Below are 17,429 nucleotides of genomic sequence, written 5' to 3' on the forward strand. Positions count from 1 at the left end.
GAACTATTTAGTACATAATAACTATAAATATCATATACTATTAAATTATTTAACTGAGAACAACTTTCTTTTTTGGGGTTTAAAGTTCAAAACAGCTTATTTTGGAATCATGTTTCATGTTCCTCTAGTTTTTAGTTAATTCTCACAATCAAATATGTGTTCTTGAAAACAAAATGTTATAGCAATCTCTAGTAAAAATGTGTCAATAGTTTTGATAGAACAACGATTTTCAATAAGATATTCATGAAACACATCTCAATGCATTTTAATGCTTGTAAAACGCATCTCATAGCATTTTTTTTTAAATATATTTTGATATTACAATTTTTTTTTACATCTTGTCCTTTAAAAGAGTGTATTTAAAAGTTGAATAAATAGAATGAGGATGGTCCATAGATGAGATTCTTTAGACGTGTTTCCTGGACTGTCAAGAATTCTGGTAATTCATTAAATAAAATACTTCAGTCTTGAAGGATATTTTCTGAAACTAAATATTAAAGAAAGTGACATTACACAACCTCTCACCTCCTATTACTACCTTAACAAAACCTCTTTTAATTTTCTCTCTTCTTTCTGCCTTAGAGGTTATAAAAAGCTGCAGTTTATATGTTACACTATGCCATCATTCAGATTATTGTCTATGTCATTATATATAAATATGAGGCATGATGAAGAAATACGAGGGTTTCCCATCTCTGAGTGGAAAAAAGATATTGAACGAGTTTATTTGAGTTTATTTGAGTTTCTTTTAGAAAAAAAAAATAACATAAAATAATTATTATATTTTTCCAATGTTGTTTAATTAAAAAAAAACTAAAACAATTTATTTCACAAGCTAGTTAAAGTAACATATTAAAATATATGGGTACCAAACTGACTGAAAAAACAACACTTTCAATAAAAAAAACATTTTTATAATCAAATATAAATAATTTTTCTTTTGTAAAACTCACATATATTAAGAATTAATTTTGAAGAAATATTTGGTTTTAAAAATTAAACAAAACCCATAAGGTGAGAGCTGTTTATGCGAATGTTGCATTAAAAGGTTTTTCATCTTTTAAACCATGTGGTATTTTTCTTTTACACATGTACCACCTAGTTTAGGTGGGTGTGTAGGTTCCCATAGCCTATTGTGAGAACATTTGTTCATTTTTTATGGCAAGAACATTATGTTTATGGATTTTCAGTTATCAATGTTTTATCTATGTGAATGTATATTCTTGCAGAAACAAAATCGCCACAAGCCTTATCATATTAAACCTACCAACATTAATTATTTTTGTAGAGAAATTTTGTTTGGTTTATGTATTTGTTGAATATTGGTTTGTTAGACATAAAAACCTATGAGAAAAACCGAACAGTTAGCCTCTTTGGAGATATTTTATTAGTTAATCACCACATTTTCATTCCAGTGAATATCATTGTTGTTTTTAATGTAAATCTCTTTATTTTTTCTTTTAATCCACGTGTCATTCTTATTTAGATTATCTTTTTTAGGCATGAGTTGGATCTGACACGGAGAGTACTTATTTTTTTATTTCACATGCAAAAAAAATTGATTTATTATTTATTTGTCATTTATCGAATATCCGTTTAAAAATTATATGCATATGTTTTGAAATTTGCAGGTATTCATAAATGTTGGATACATGTATAACTTAACAAGTGCAATAGTGTGATAACAAGGATTGCATGAGTCTATTTTGATTGGTAAACCTCTAACATAAATCAAGTGTCATTGGTTTAAATATATAGTTTGCTATACCAACTACGCTTTTGTTAAGTTTGTTTATCTAAAACTAGTTTATATAGTTTGCTAGCTCTGATGCATTACAATCTATGAAACCCATTATAAAAGTTTCTTATCTTTCTCTTGCAATACGTAGGAGATTGTTATAAAATAATTATAATTACAAAAGAAATGTTAGTTTTAAAAATTGACCAACAACTTTTATTTTCTCATTAATGTTCATAAGTGCACATTTTTTTTTCTCATTAATGGTCAGTTTTTATTATTCATTATTGTGGCAATGATTTTTGACCAAGTTTCTGCACTATAAATAAAAACATTTTCTGCATTCCAAAAAACACACAAAATCAAGCTTTCTCTTCTCCTCTCAAACGGAATCCTTATTCCTCAAGTTATCTTCTTAGTTTTCTTTGTTTATTTTCTTATCTCTTTATATCTTGAGTTTATTCTTTTACTCTCTTTAGTTGTTAGTTTTGAGATTCTCAGAAATTTCTGAGAAGTTCCTGTTACACGTCTCGGGAAATTTTGTTTGTGATTTTATCAATTTTTCTATAACAAACCTCCTTTTACAAGTCGGTTTTGTAGGATTGAATTAGGTTTAAAGTTCACTTCTTAACAATTAAAAAATTATAAAATCATAAAATTATAAAAGGACTGAAATATTATAAAATTATTAAATAATAAAATTATAAAATATCAAAATTACAAATTAAAAATATTTAAAAATTACATAACTATAAAATTATAAAAAAATTATAAGATTGTAAAATTATAAAATTTTAAACTAAAAAAGTTGTAAAATGATAAAATTATGTTGTATGGTTATAAAATTATAAAATCTTAAAATTATAAAATCATAAAACTTTAAATTGATAAAAGTATAAAATTATAAAAATCTAATACTAAATATTTAAAAAATTAGGAAAATAAAAAATCTTAAAACTTTAGAATTATGAAATTATTAAATTTTAAAATTAGAAAATTTTAAAACTTTAAAGTTTTAAATTATAAAAGTATGAAATTGCAAAATTATAAAGTTATAAATTTTAAAATCATAAAATTATAAAATTATAAATTTTTTAATATTCTAAAATTATAAATTTATATAATTGTAAATTAAAATATTATATAATTTTAAATTATAAAATTATAAAATTATAAAATTATAATAATATTATAAATTTCTAAAATTATAAAATAATACAATTATAAAATTATAAAATTATAAAATAATAAGATTATAAGATTACTATATTACGAAGTTATGAAATTATTATGGCATTATAAGACTATGATATGAAGAGATTATCATTTTATAAGATTAGGAAATTATAAGATTAAAAGATTATAAAATTATTAAATTACGAAATTACGAAATTTTAAATCTTTGTAATTAAAATATTAGAAAAATATAAATTACAATTTTATAAAATTAAAATTACAAAATTATAACACTAAAATTACAAAATTACTATGTAATAAAATTTCAAAGTAACTAAATTTTAAAATTATAAAATTGTAAAATTATAAAATTATGAAATTACTAAGTTAAAAAATTATAAAAATGTATAATGTTATAAAATTATAAATAATAAATTATAAAATTGTGAAATTATGAAATTATAAAATTATAAAATTGAAAAATTATAAAAATTTAAAAACTTATCGAATTATATAATTAAAATTTTCTAAAATTATAAAATTGTAACACTATAAATCTATTAAATGAAAAAAAAAATGTTGTATAACATTATAAGATTACAAAATCTTGAAATGCACAATTTTAATATAATTATAAATTGATAAAGTCAGAAAATCTAGTAAAATTTTAAATATTAGAATAGTATATTTATAAATTTTTATAATTATATATGACAACACTCTAAAAATATCATAATAGCATCATTAATACTCCGTACTATCGAGTCTCAAATGAAAAATGTTTTTTAATTATTTAATAGACTATAAAGTTTTATTAGATATTCAATTAAAAATTGACAAATTTATCTAAAACTTAATTTAACCTAAAATTTTTAACTTTCTTTTAATTGAACTAATAATTTATAATTGTAGAAGAATAATAAGCTCTTTTTTTCTTAGATCATCCTAACATATAACACTTTGATATTAAATGTAACACTTTCACTAAACTATAACTATAATATTTATTCAAAGGGTTAATTCAAACTTTTAAAGATTTAAAATAGACTATAACTACATGTTCATCTTACACTAACATAAATTTCAAACTTCATATTATATCTATTTACTTCCAAGTTCAGCTATTATATTATTAAATATGCATAAATATCTAGTCATGTATCAAATGTAGTTTTAAAAACTAGGCTTAATATCTCTTTTGGTCCCTCAAAAGAGGGGAAATGTTCAAAATTGTCCTACCTTTTTTAAAATGTTCAAAACGGTCCCAAATTTTGAAAAAACTGGTCAACTTAATCATTTTTTGTTACGGCGTCAAATTTTTAACGGTGCAGTTGTCATCCTGGACAAAAGTTAATGACGTGTACAGTTTCTCTGACTGCGTGGAAACCCTAATTTCCGAACCCTAGCTTCCTTGTGCCGCCAACACCATTGGCAACCATAGGCCGCCGTCAGCTACCCTGTCATCTTGTCGCAACCTTGCCTCACGTTTCAGGCTCCCTAAAGCCGTGATTTAGAAACCATGGTTGCGCGATCACGATTACAATTTGGATCTAGAATCTCTGTCTGGATTTCTTTTCTTGCAGGTGCTCGCGGTTTGCGAAGGTGGAGAAACCATGGTGTGCAGGTTGCGATCTAGAGGTGTGGCGTGATGGTTCTACCGTGCGAAGAAAATGATGAACATTGGCCATGGTGGGTTTCTATCACAGTGGGAGATGGCGCGATTTAGGTTTGGTGGAGGCGCTGATGGCTAGCTCAAGGTTGGGCGAAACTCACGAGGAGATGACTTGAAGAGCTGTGGCGATGATTTAGGTTTCGAAAGATTTTTGGAAGTGGGGATTTTTCCGTTTGGGTTTCTACAGGTGTGTGCGAGAGAGTGCTCTTGCAATGGTCATGGTGGATGGCGGTCCTTGCAGCTCTACGGTGACCTGAAAAGTGTCTCATGGTGGAGATGGAAGTCGAGGAAGATGCTGAAGATGATGATGGAGGACTCGCGACTTTGGCGTTCGCGTTCTGTATTGGTGACAATGGTGGCTACCGGCGGCGACGCTGGTGTTGGGTGATGGCGAGGTTGCAGCAAGACGGCAGGGTGGCTGACGGCGGCCTACGGTTGCCCATGGTGTTGGCGGCACAAGGAAGCTAGGGTTTGGGAATTAGGGTTGCCATGCAGTCAGATAAACTGGACACGTCATTAACTTTTGTCCAGGGTGGCAGCTGTATCATTAGAAATTTAACGTCGTAACCAAAAAGGATTAAGTTGACCAAATTTTTTAAAAGTTAGGACCGTTTTCAACATTTTAAAAATGGTAGGACGATTATGAATATTCCCCCTCTTTCGAGGGATAAAAAAAGGTATTAAGCCTAAAAATTAATAAAACCATAAACAGAAGGAGAAAGATAAGTAATTTGAAATTGAGATGTTAATATAATAAGACAATTTCATTAATTTGATCGTAACAAAAATCATAATTACTTAACTTCAAACGATATTCCATAAATATAGATTTGATGTCTTTCAGGAGACTTAGGAAGTGAATCATATCACTAACACTGAAAACTTAAGCACCTGCAGTATGCAAATCATCTCATCATAATTTATGTAAACAAAAGTCAAAATACCTTACTTAATATAATTACACATTTTATGAATTAAAATTAAATAAATAATTAAAGCATATTTTTTAGTGGAAAAAAAAGTGAACGTAGTGTTAATATATCTATATAACATCTCTCCTATCCCAATTTGTTTAAATTCTCTATATGTATTATTTTATCTCGTTAGAAGTAAATACCTCATTAAAAGTTGAAGTAAACATCCTTCCTATAATATTATTTTCTAAGAAGTCAAATTATGTGTACAATGATTTTTTTTGTTAAAAATATTAGTCGTTTTACTCTAATGTAAATTTATATCAAGTAGTGCCTTGTAAATTGTTAGACACTACTTTAAGTTCAATATAAATGTATCAATTTGTGTCGGACATTATTAAATTTAACATAAAAAAGTTTGCCACCAATATAAAAAAATTACATTGAAATGAGTATTTTTAAATTTGTTGTTTTAATTTAAATATTGTGTATCAAATGAAGAATTTTAATAAAAAATGAAGAATTACTGAATTAGAAAACGAAACATAGGAGAAAAGTTAGATTACATAAAAAAGATTGAGTTGTATAAGTTCAAGATAGTATCCTAAAAACCTAGATATCATTGAATCCGTTCAACTCAATCTTCTCTCCGAATGGTTCAACTTTTTTCTAAGTTTAACCTTTCTGTTCAATAACTTTCCTTCATCTTTATGAAATATCTTTCATTAACTTTTCTTCGTCTTTATAAAAAATCTTTCATTTGATATGTAATATCACAAACTAAAACAAGTTCAAAAATGTCCATTTTTATTATAATATTTTTATTTGGTGGTAGAAATTAATCAATATGAGAATTGAGGTTCGATTTAGATTTCGGGTTTAAAATGTCATAGTATAAAGTTGCAACTCTTTTTTTACCAATACGACATAATCTTACAAACAAAACAAAAAGGACATTAATACAAAGTCATTGAGTTTCCAATAAACATTCATGATCACAAATGAAAATGTAAATATTAGAAAAAAAATTCAAAATTCAACGGAAACACAAAGTCGATGACTTAAAAATTGTTGGAGTGCAAACAAAGTCCCACATTGAGTGAAATAAGGACTGGTCAAGGGTTTATATACACATAGATATCTCCAATGATAAGAGGCCTTTTGGAGTGGTACCAAAAGCAAATCTGTGAGGGCTTGGCCCAAAGCGGACAATATCTTATCATGTGTGGGAGTTCTATGTGTGTGTCGAACCTCCCCGAACCTCCCCCCAACAGTACGCCCCCCCCATGATCAGGTGAGCCTGGCAGGAGGCCAGTAACGGACTTCCGCAGTGGGGGAGAAAAGACCCATTCACTGTTTTCGTACAGTGAAAAATGAAAAGAACCTTGAATCTGATATAAAAAAAAATTAATGTCAGACATCTTTTTATCCTATATAAAACAAATCAATAATTTTAGAAAATGTAAATGATCTATTTTGCCTAAGATAAAAAAATGTGTTACAGAAATCTATTCCTCCTATTTACAAAAATGAAATTGCATTTTTTTTTCATGAACTTATTCACTTCCATACATAAATTAAGTAATGTAAATTATCATTTTTGTATGAACAATTTATGAATCTCCATATATTTTTTATTTATAGAATCACTTTCTATGAACCATTTACAAATCAAATACTTTCTCTATGAACTATTTATGAAATCACTTTCTGGCCAAATATACTTAACTTCCGTAATATTTTCAAATTCTTTAATAACTAATTATAATAATAATAATGTATGTATCATATAATAAAAAAAAAACTAAAATATAGTCTCTATTTATATATATATATATATATATATATATATATATATATATATATATATATATATATATATATCAGTTTTACTCCTTTAAATTATTTTTCCCTTAAATATATTCTTAACATGTAATGAAAAATTAATTAGATCAAGTCTACAAAATTAAGTTACAAAAGATCAAGTAGCATATGCGATATGAGAGTGAGCATAAGTTACTCAATTAATTAGATGAACTCCTATCAAATTAAGATACAAAAACTACTATACACTCACAAAACGCAAGAGCTTACACCTTTATCTTTTCTATTCCCATCTTCCATAAAAATGCATCTTCAAGAGGAGGAACTAGCATCAAAGAGATTCTGAAAAATGGTTTCTTTTGATATATCATATCATAATAATCATATTATTATAATAATAAAAATAAAAATAAAATAGTAATAATAAAGCAACCTCCTATACGTATCATTATTATCTTTATGATCATGTGAAGTAACAGAGGGAATTGATTAAGTTTAAATGCCTCCAAAGTCCCTAACGGAGAACGGAGTTTTCTCCGGCATGTTCCCGGAGTGGCGTAGCCCTAGTGTCAGTGACACGTCACCTGCGGTGGTCCCAAACCTAATCAGTGTCGAACCAATGTCAGAAGCGCCAGGACCAGTCCCAAACTCCGCCGCAACGAGGCTACCGTGCCGGCATGAGTCATCAGCCCCCATCGACCGGGGAAGCTCGGAGGGCGGCGCCACCTCAGAGGCAGTGGCGGTGGTTGAGGAGTTGGGTTGTGTTTCCGAGAAGGCTCCCTGTGGCCTGTTGTTATTTATTGGAGCGAGTGAAGGGTCGCTTTCGGTGTCGGATCTTTTGGCTGTTGGTGGTGTCGTCGCTGTCGATGTTGTTGGAGGCGGTGGTGGCGCTGTTGCTGTCGATGCCGTGGTGGAGGGCGTTGGGGTTTGTGCCAGTTGGTGGCCACTGTTATTGCTGCTGCTTTGGTTTCTCTCTCTCTCCTCTTCTGCCCCTTCAGCTTCCTTGAGTTCTTGTTGGTACATGTCTTCCACCATGGGTTTCCACAACCGAACCCTTGCATTAATGAACCAGTTTGATACCTGCACAAGCGACACGTTTAATCAATCCACCACCTTCACACAAACACCCCCATGCCAGTAAATACTACTATGATTACTACTCTAATGCCATGTTAACAACTATGCATTTATACTCACATGACATGTCTTTGATAAATCTGTCATCTTGTGATGAATGAAAAGGAGAGTATTTTTATTCTTAAAATCCTACGTATCTTTTGACCCACTAACTGTAATAAAATTATTAAATAACTAGTTGTATTAGACAAATACCTATAAGATGACCTCAGATTATAGTTTTGCTAGCTGCTTTCTTTACTTGTTCAATTGATAATGATATTTTTATCTATTGGCGCATAGATAACTAAACAACATAGATTAAGAAAGAAAAGAAAGTTCCGGCATGCATATATTTATATACACACTCATTAAAATATAGAAATATATATCCATGCGCTTGACACACTTGGGGTTGATTAATGTTAGATAAGGTTACGATATATATGGCATGGAAAACCTCAACTATGCATGTGATATTGACCTTCATCAGTTTTATATTTCTACAAATGTCGATAAATCTTCGTAGTCGACTCCCTCTTTATCAAAGTGTTTAGTATGCATCATTAGACAGAAGAAAGAAATAAAAAGAGAGAGCAGAAAAATAAATGTTAAATATATAATATCCAGGTTAATGATTGAAAAAATATTATCAGCTCTGATATACCAGAAAAAGGAAACAAAAAAGATTGCTTTCTGACTCATTACCGTTTGTCCCTCCAAGATAAATTGTAATTAGGCCATGAAATATTTTCTGAGTGGAGTGGCATATAGGACAGCGAAATGACATTTGAGAATGATATTGCAATTATATGTAGTATATAGACTCTACGAGGCAAAGCTATTTATCAGCAGATTGTTGTTAGAAGCTAGGGACAGTGCTAAGTATAGCCCAATGTATATATAGACTCCAGACTGTTTCCTACCTCATCTCACTGACTCTTAGAGGGTGCAGGCAACCATGAAACAGGTAGGAAGTTATATACTATACACCGTGTTTTTCTTTCCACCTAATTAGATCTGTGGTAAATTGTAGCAGTAGCTTTTTCCTTTGGATTTTGGTTGTTCAGGGAAAATACAAGGTACACACTGTTGATGCAGAATTGCAGATGTACAAAATCCATTAAGAAAACATACAGGAGGAGGTACTGTTTAATGAAAAATAATGAATACCATATTTGTAAATATATGTATCATTGTTGAGGGCGTGGAGGCATAGTTTTGTTAGTCTTATGTATCTGACATTTTGTATGTACAAAAGACATTAAATGATTCAGATAGAACGTGCCAAAATTAAGAATAGGCCTTATCTTATGAGAGTATGGCATTCTAAATTAGCTGATTATGTGTAAGTAAAGAAAAGTAAACTAACATTGTGAATTGGCAGACAAAGATGCGTGAATACGTAAGATTGACATTAATTGACTGAGTATATAGAAGCATAAACTTGTAAGGAATTTACCACAAGGAGATTATGATATTTCCCAAACATTATTTATTTCCCTTATTTATGGTCCCCATTGTGTAGTTGGGAGAAGTGAAGCCAATTGATATGAGAGAGAAAATCAGTGACAGGGAGAGGCAGGAGATTCTAAAACACTATACTTTGATCTTTTTTTGTTTTAAATTGAGAAGAAACAGCAAAATTTCCATGTCCTATTGCCTCTGTACTTATGCCTGCTCTTTCAATTTCAGAATTTATGTCACCAAGGAACATCTTAATTTCAGAATTTATGCCACCAAGGAAAAGAATCCAAAGTAAATTAAAAAAAATGTAGAAATTTTAATAAGGTTGTTTTTTAAGGAAATCATGTAAGTTAGTTTCATTAAATATGTCACAAATAATAACTGTACCAAACCCTTTGATAGAAAAAAAGAAGAAGTTAAAGTGGAGAGAGGAAACTAGGAAACAATTGAACCCACATTGGTGTTTGTCTTTCTCTAAAGGGAAGAAAGATCAAGAAGGAAAAGCACAGAAAGAAACCCCAAAACCATGTAAGTTGCATCTGAACTTACTGCTGGTCCCTTCTCATTGATCTCATCCATATGTTTTCCTTTTCTTCATATTATTGTTATCATGTATGTGGTCCGTGCATGTAATTAATTATTATTACTGTGCTGTGCTACACTACACAAAAATTGTCTCTTTCTCTTTCTATTGTGGAAAGCTAAGAGTGGAGGGGACGAACCTGATTTCTCGATAGCCCAGTCTGTCGTGCCAACAGATGCTTATCTGCATCGCTTGGGTACCTGAGAAAGAGACCAGAAAATGACATCAGAGTCCTTGCCTTAACCGTATAAAGAGACACCCAGCTTTCTGTACCCTTAGCTGAGTATGAAACCTTTCTTTCTGTCCCTTCGTGGGCGTGAGAATCTAAGAGAAACAAAGAAAGATCTACGTCCTAGCTGCCATTGCAGAAGTAAAGTAGATCGCTGTACACACTGACCACTACTCTCTCAACTTTCTTTATCCCACTTACCTATCTTTACTGCATTACCTCTTTTCACTTCTTGGCATAATAATCCCATCTCAAATTTTAACACCATAAAATTTTTCCAAATCTTCTCTTGGCAGGAGTAGTAATCCTCTAATTTTTATTAGGAAAACTACACAACAACATACAAGAATATATATAAATACGAGAAGAACGAAATAAAAAGAAACAATGAGTGTGCCATATACACACAAAATTTATACACGCTGTTTATAAGAGAGAGAAAGAGTAGGGAAGAAATGAAATTCCGGTTAAACCAGTAACTGGTTACATATATACATGCATGTATCTATCTTTCTATATCTTTACAGCTTTTGGCTGTCGAGCTTACATGCATCCCAAGGACTCTGCAGTATTAATGACTGTTGTAAACGATCCTATGCATAATGGCTTTTAGATTCCCTCTTTCGGTCTTTCCCTCTGCGACTCTTTTTTCCCTCTTTGTTAATTAACGGAAGCCCTGCTACTTTTTTCCTGTTATGGATCGCGGTATCTATCGTGTTGTGTGTTATGCTTTTTCACATTTTAAAATTAAATCTCATTATGTCTCACTGTCCCTCTCCTTCACAGTCTCGCAATCATTAACTGCCTTTTCTCCTCTCGTAAGTCTAACATACCACATTTCACCCCTAATTATATCCAAGTAAAAAATTAGACCACATCCTCTCCTCCACCATACTTTTCCCCCTCTAAAGAAATCAGCTTTGTTTCATCTGATAAAACCCTTTTATTTATAGAGTTCAAACAAACCCTTGTTTCAATGCTATCCTACTCATAAAAGTTTGAATGTTACCCTAAATTTACATGTTTAACGCCATGAGGATTCACTTGTTTTCCCCAAGATTTCTAACTCACATTTTCGTCGTTTGAAATTTACCCCGTAGGTTAAAAAATGTAGACAAACAAACATGAACATGCTCATGCCAATTTTAAGGATGACTGGTTTTATATATGTAAGTAATAATGAAGGAGAGAACATGAAACAACGTACGGATGAAGGAAATGCTCGAAAAGCCAGGCTCTCAAAATGTTGACAGATCGTTCTGGCAACCCTCTCTGGGGTCTCCAAGCTTCCTGTTCCATCATCCCCATTTGGTGAAACGCTCTTTGCTGTCTCAAACTTTGTTCAAGCATCTTGAGCCTTGGGGTCTCTCCTTTGGTCAACCCTGAGTTCCCTGCCCCATCTTTCTCTCCCAACAGCTCACAACTATGCTTCAGTTGCGCTGTTATGGCATCCTTTAGGCACCTAAAGTGACGAGACATTGCTTTCTGCGCAAGTGCTGTGTATGGCACAGCAGCACCAAAACCCATCACCATGTCAAACGAGTTCACCACCATGTGCATTTGCTCGCAGTAGTGGCTGTATCTCCGATCTACCTGCAAAACCGCAAGAACCTTTTACAATGTCAAAAGATGATATTAATAAATTATGGTATCGTTATTAATTGGTAGGATGCAGTGCTGAAAGAATCACCTGTAACAGTAAATGCATGTTCCATCTCATTACTCATATCATATTCATTGTGCGGTTTGTGAAAAGCTGGGTGAACTAACCAGCATTAATTAAGGAAAGAAATGGGTACATGTATGGTTTAATTAAGAATACGATATATGGGAGTTAATTCACTCATGCAAATAGTGAAACAAAAACACACGTGTGTGAGGGATATACATATACATGACTTTTCCTTAATAAAAAAAAGGCTATGGAGGAGTACTTGTTGTGCACAGTACGGTCAATGCGAATGAAGAATGTGCTTGGGTTTGTTTCATTTTGAAAAAAACAGTTATAGAGAAATTGAATTGGGAAAAGGATAGAAAAAGAAAAGACTGTTCTCCCGAAATATATATATATATAGCTCTACCCGGTCATCTGAGATGTGAACAATGGGTTTCACTGCAATATTACTAAGATGGGTAAGGATCCGAAGGAGCAGTGGTGTTTCTAACAACTTGCTATGCAATAATATATATGATTGGTGATTGCCTTCCATCTGTTTGGTGAGTCTTAATAATCAGAAGAAACGTCGCTTCTTGATGGACGTATTCTCCTATAATGGTAGTGTCCCGGTTTCGCACTTTCACCAAACAATATATATATTTTCTTTTGTTAAAATAAATCCGAAAAGACTCTAAGATCTTCCCACCAATCGAATCGCGAGATTAAAAAATCGAGTAAGGATTAAAATAACGATCAAATCCTCACCAACTGATCCTAAGGAGTGGAACCCTACTATACCAGCCGGCTTTTCATTTTGTTGAATTTTAGATACTCGCTGGAGAACTGTGTTTTATTATTGGACTAAGAAAATAATTAAATTCGAAGACCTTGACTCTAGAAGAATGAGAGAAGGTAAGAAGAATTCAGAGGTATAGAGAAAGAGAGAGAGAGAGAGAAAGATTACATGCCTCGTCAAGCATTGTTAGAAGTTTGACCTTCCTCCTTTGATGCTCAATCCTATCAGCTGCTGACAAAGGAGGAACATCCTTTGATAAAGACGAGGAAGCACCGCCGCCGCCGCCGCCGCCACTACCTCCAAGATTGGAGCTAGGGTTTGAGAGTTGCCTATTGAACTTGTTCTTCTTGAACTGGCCCCTCCCAACACTGCAAAACTCTTCAAGCAATTCCTGAGCAGCCTTGATATACTTTGAATTCCTCAAGGCGTTGACAACACCTAAGGATGATGTGGACGATGATGCCGCAAAGCCAACATGCCCCTGATGGGTTTGTCCCAACAATGCTTGGTGGTGATGACCCCCGAGAGCACTCTTATAGGAAGAGGGTCCTCCACTAGCTTGATTGTAATACAAAAACCCACTATCCCCCATCCTAAGTTCCTCCGCTTTCGCAGCTTCTAAGGAGGACGACAAGGATAAGGAAAGTCCTTGACCGTGACCGGGGCCTTCCACAACCGTACTGGGTCCTCCTCCATCTTGAGCAGTGTCAGGGAGCCACGTGAATTGACCAAAAGACCCTCCTGAGCCCGGAGGAAACGTGGGAAGTAACATGTGGAGAGTGGAAGAAGGAGGCGGAGGGGGAGAAGGGGATCTGGTGGTTTGCGGGTTCATGAGAAAAAGCTGCATGGCAGCTGCTGAGTCTGCATTAATGCTTGACATCTGATGGTGATGATGGTGGTTGTGGTGATGATGATGATGTTGATGCTGAACTATGTTGCTGCTGCTACTGTCACGGCTATTCACACTGCTATGATGATGATTCTTGGAATCTCCCAACGGTCCCAACCCGGTTAGCATCCCTTGTCTGTTTCCGTACCACTCGCTGCCACTACTGCTTACTGCTCTCGCCGACGAACGAAAAGTCGTCGTCATTGATTGCTGTTGTTGTGCCTGATGCTGTTGTTGTTCTAATAATTCTGTGGCACCGGGAGGAAAAGTGAACATCTCTGATAACATCCCTGCAGTTTCGTATACCGGGAGGCTTCCCGGTTCGTCTTCTTCTATGGGAACCAAAGTTTGCTGTGGCTCGAAGCCCTGCACCCTTACTTTGTCCCTACGAATCTGCTGGTGCTGCTGTTGTTGGTGAGGGTCTTGGTGACTCATGGTTGTAGCCGATCTCTGGAACCCATTCGGGAAGCTGAAGATTCCTTGGTGGTGGTAATCTTGGGACATAGAATTGGAATGGTGTTGCTGGTATGTCTTGGAGTGAGAAATAATAGAAGGAAGGGAAGAAGAGGGTGTTGCTATTCCCATGCTAAGATCTTGCTCATCATCTTCATCATCGTCCTCTCCCTCGCCTTGTCACTAATCGAATTGATCAAGGATCGTGCCGGAATAAACGAATCTGAGAATGAGAACAAAAACAATCAACCACATCATGTAACTGAGGTCAATTATACACAAACCATATAGAGATAATAAAATGGAAAGAGGAAAGAGAAGGAAAATGGGTTTATATAGGCTCCTCTCATGTTCTTCTCACCTAAATGGTAATTTTCATTTCATCATCACTTTCACCTTTGTTCATCATCTCTTGTATATATATATATATATATATATATACACACACATATATGTATAGATACACATATATGTACCTCTTAGAGGTGAAGGGTATGAAAGGATGTGAAGCTCTCAGACATCGTTTTCCCTTCTGTGGTATTGAAAGCTTCTTGAATTCCTCCACTCTCTCTCTATCTACCTATCTGAGGGACACTCTCAGACATATACATACACACTACACGCTCTCTCTCTCTCTCTCTCTCTCTCTCTCTCTCTCTCTCTCTCTCTCTCTCTCTCTTTCTCTCTCTGTGTTGTCGCTCTGTCGTCTGTCGTCTCTTTCTTTCTCTTTCGCTCCTTTACTTTCTCTTTGTTGCTCTTTGCAGTGAGTGTTTTTGCAATCGCCTTGTGGAAAATGAAAGATGGAAGTTGCACACAATATATAAAATTGAAAATGGAGGCTTTGGGGGGACTCACATATCTGTCTCAAATAAAACGCAGTGTTTGGGTTGTGTGTGAGAGAGAGAGGAAAGAGAAGCGGTCGCTGTTCTTCCTCTTCTTCGAACTTTCACCTCCTCCTTTAGTATTCCCCCTACCAATAATGCCTTTTTATATTTTCTTTTATTCCACATCACACAAAATTAACATATGTGGTAATAAATTGCAAACCAAACAAAATATTCATTTTGTTAAATGACCACAATGACCTTATGAAGTCCAGACAAACAGTATAATAGATATTGAAGCTAGCTAATAACAAAAGAACACAACTTCATCGAATTATAAACCATAACCAACTAATTTAAACCGCTAACTTGTTATATATTTAACTGTGTTTTATGTGATTTATAAATTACCTCTAATTTTTCACTTCTTTATATTTACACGTAAATCAGCAAAATATATCTTAAATTATTTAAACAAATGTTTTTGTTAGTAGAAATGTTGTGAAAAAATATATTTTGTGAGTAAGTGATTTATTGGGCAGCATTTTTGAAATGTTGATAATAGGAGGAAGAAACGTTGGATTTTATTGTCATTTGAATACGTCCTTTGGAAACGAACGCAAACTACGGAATAAAATAAAGATAAGGTGAGTAGAAAGTCATCTCGATGATCCAAACTACCCCATCTTTTTTATGCGATGGAATGACAATAAAGCCCTAAAAAATGATTGCAGAGGGATGAAGAGGCAAAGAAGGTGTGAGGGTATTGGGGGTATTTGATTTAGTACTAATTGATGAATTAATAGGAGGAGTGATGTAAGATAGGGGGAAGAGAGAGATAGTGATAAATGGGGAAGGGTAAAGAAAGTGGATGGATGGCACGTGCCATTGGATGGGCAAAACAGACAAGTTAGGTTTAATTGTGTGGGAGACATAGTTTCTGAAAAGCACCCATAACCGCTTTAAGGAGGTTTGGCGCTGTCACTCACAGCCATGTTCATTATTTTCCCTTTTTATGAACCCTTTCATTTTTACTGATGTTTCTTATGTTTCGCCTTCTCTTACTTGCATTTAATTATCATCTTAGAATGGTGTTAAGTGTTAACTTTAACTTCTCACCCTCATTCACCTCTACGGAAAATCAATGCTATGCTACTTATTCATTCAATGAACCCACATGTACAATAAATCATTTCAAACATCTTCTTAACAACTAATATTTTTCTTTTTCAAACAGAATATTTTCAAATATTATTCTTCAATCAGAACATATTTCAAAATTTTCTATCTTTAAGAATATTCCTTAACCTTTCATTCATTTTTGTTTTAAATTTAATTTATATATTTAAAGCACATAAAATAAGCATTTATTCTATAGTATATTTAAAATTTCAGATTTTATCTTTTAGGTGTATACGTGAAAAAGTTTCCAGTGGTATGGTTTGCAGTAAAAAAGGTGCACAGGACTATCTCTCCATTAACGTAGAAGGTTAGTTCGTTTTAAAATAATTGCGTAGGATGATGAAAGGTAAGACATGCAATCTATTAATTATATATTAATAAATCAACATCTGTTGGTATGGTTTATTTTCTACAAAATCATAAATTGTAATAAATTGTACCAATCTATCAACAAACAAGCAAAGGCCTATAAATCTTGCACTCTTCACAATATTACATATTCATAGGCATCGTATGTCCCAAAAGACATGAGTTTTTCCTATTTATTATAAAAATTAGGCAGCACTGTTGTTCTTTTATATACCAAGCATTGCATGTATTGGAGTATGTAAAAAGTGAGACTTTGACTTTTCCAGACACAACGTACTAAACAGTTCCTTTCACAAAATCTCTCAATGATAAATAAACTAACTTTCGCTAAACTAATGAAATATTTTCAACCCTATATATAGTTAAACTATTTTTTGCCAACCTAATGAAAAGAAATTCTCATATTGAAGTTTTTTTTTCTTCATTTCAATGTGCTCTTTACATGGTCTTTTTTTTTTTTTTTGTGATCGATGGTTTGGATGGATGAATATAATGGATGCATAATTGAGTTTTAATTTTTTTTTCCCTTTGAATTGTAGC

At 33.0% G+C, this 17,429-nt stretch overlaps 1 protein-coding gene across 3 annotated transcripts; it reads right to left on the reverse strand.

Moving 5' to 3' along the window:
- Window positions 1-7,664: 7,664 nt before the first annotated feature.
- Window positions 7,665-15,478, reverse strand: LOC108319167 (BEL1-like homeodomain protein 4). Of its 3 annotated transcripts, none has more exons than XM_017550207.2 (5): window positions 15,370-15,478; window positions 13,345-14,737; window positions 11,927-12,312; window positions 10,630-10,690; window positions 7,665-8,404 (listed from the first exon to the last, which is right to left on the reverse strand). In XM_017550207.2, exons 2-5 carry the CDS (start codon window positions 14,644-14,646, stop codon window positions 7,820-7,822), a joined length of 2,334 nt encoding a protein of 777 aa, XP_017405696.1. In that variant the 5' UTR covers window positions 14,647-14,737; window positions 15,370-15,478; the 3' UTR covers window positions 7,665-7,819. The 3 variants fall into 3 exon arrangements, with proteins under 3 accessions (XP_017405696.1, XP_052731037.1, XP_052731035.1); XM_052875077.1 differs by having other exon boundaries at window positions 14,991-15,478; XM_052875075.1 differs by having other exon boundaries at window positions 14,876-15,478.
- Between the last annotated feature and the right edge of the window lie 1,951 nt (window positions 15,479-17,429).

Source organism: Vigna angularis, chromosome 1 (genome assembly GCF_016808095.1).
Source record: "Vigna angularis cultivar LongXiaoDou No.4 chromosome 1, ASM1680809v1, whole genome shotgun sequence".
In the NCBI taxonomy this organism is placed as follows: domain Eukaryota; kingdom Viridiplantae; phylum Streptophyta; class Magnoliopsida; order Fabales; family Fabaceae; genus Vigna; species Vigna angularis.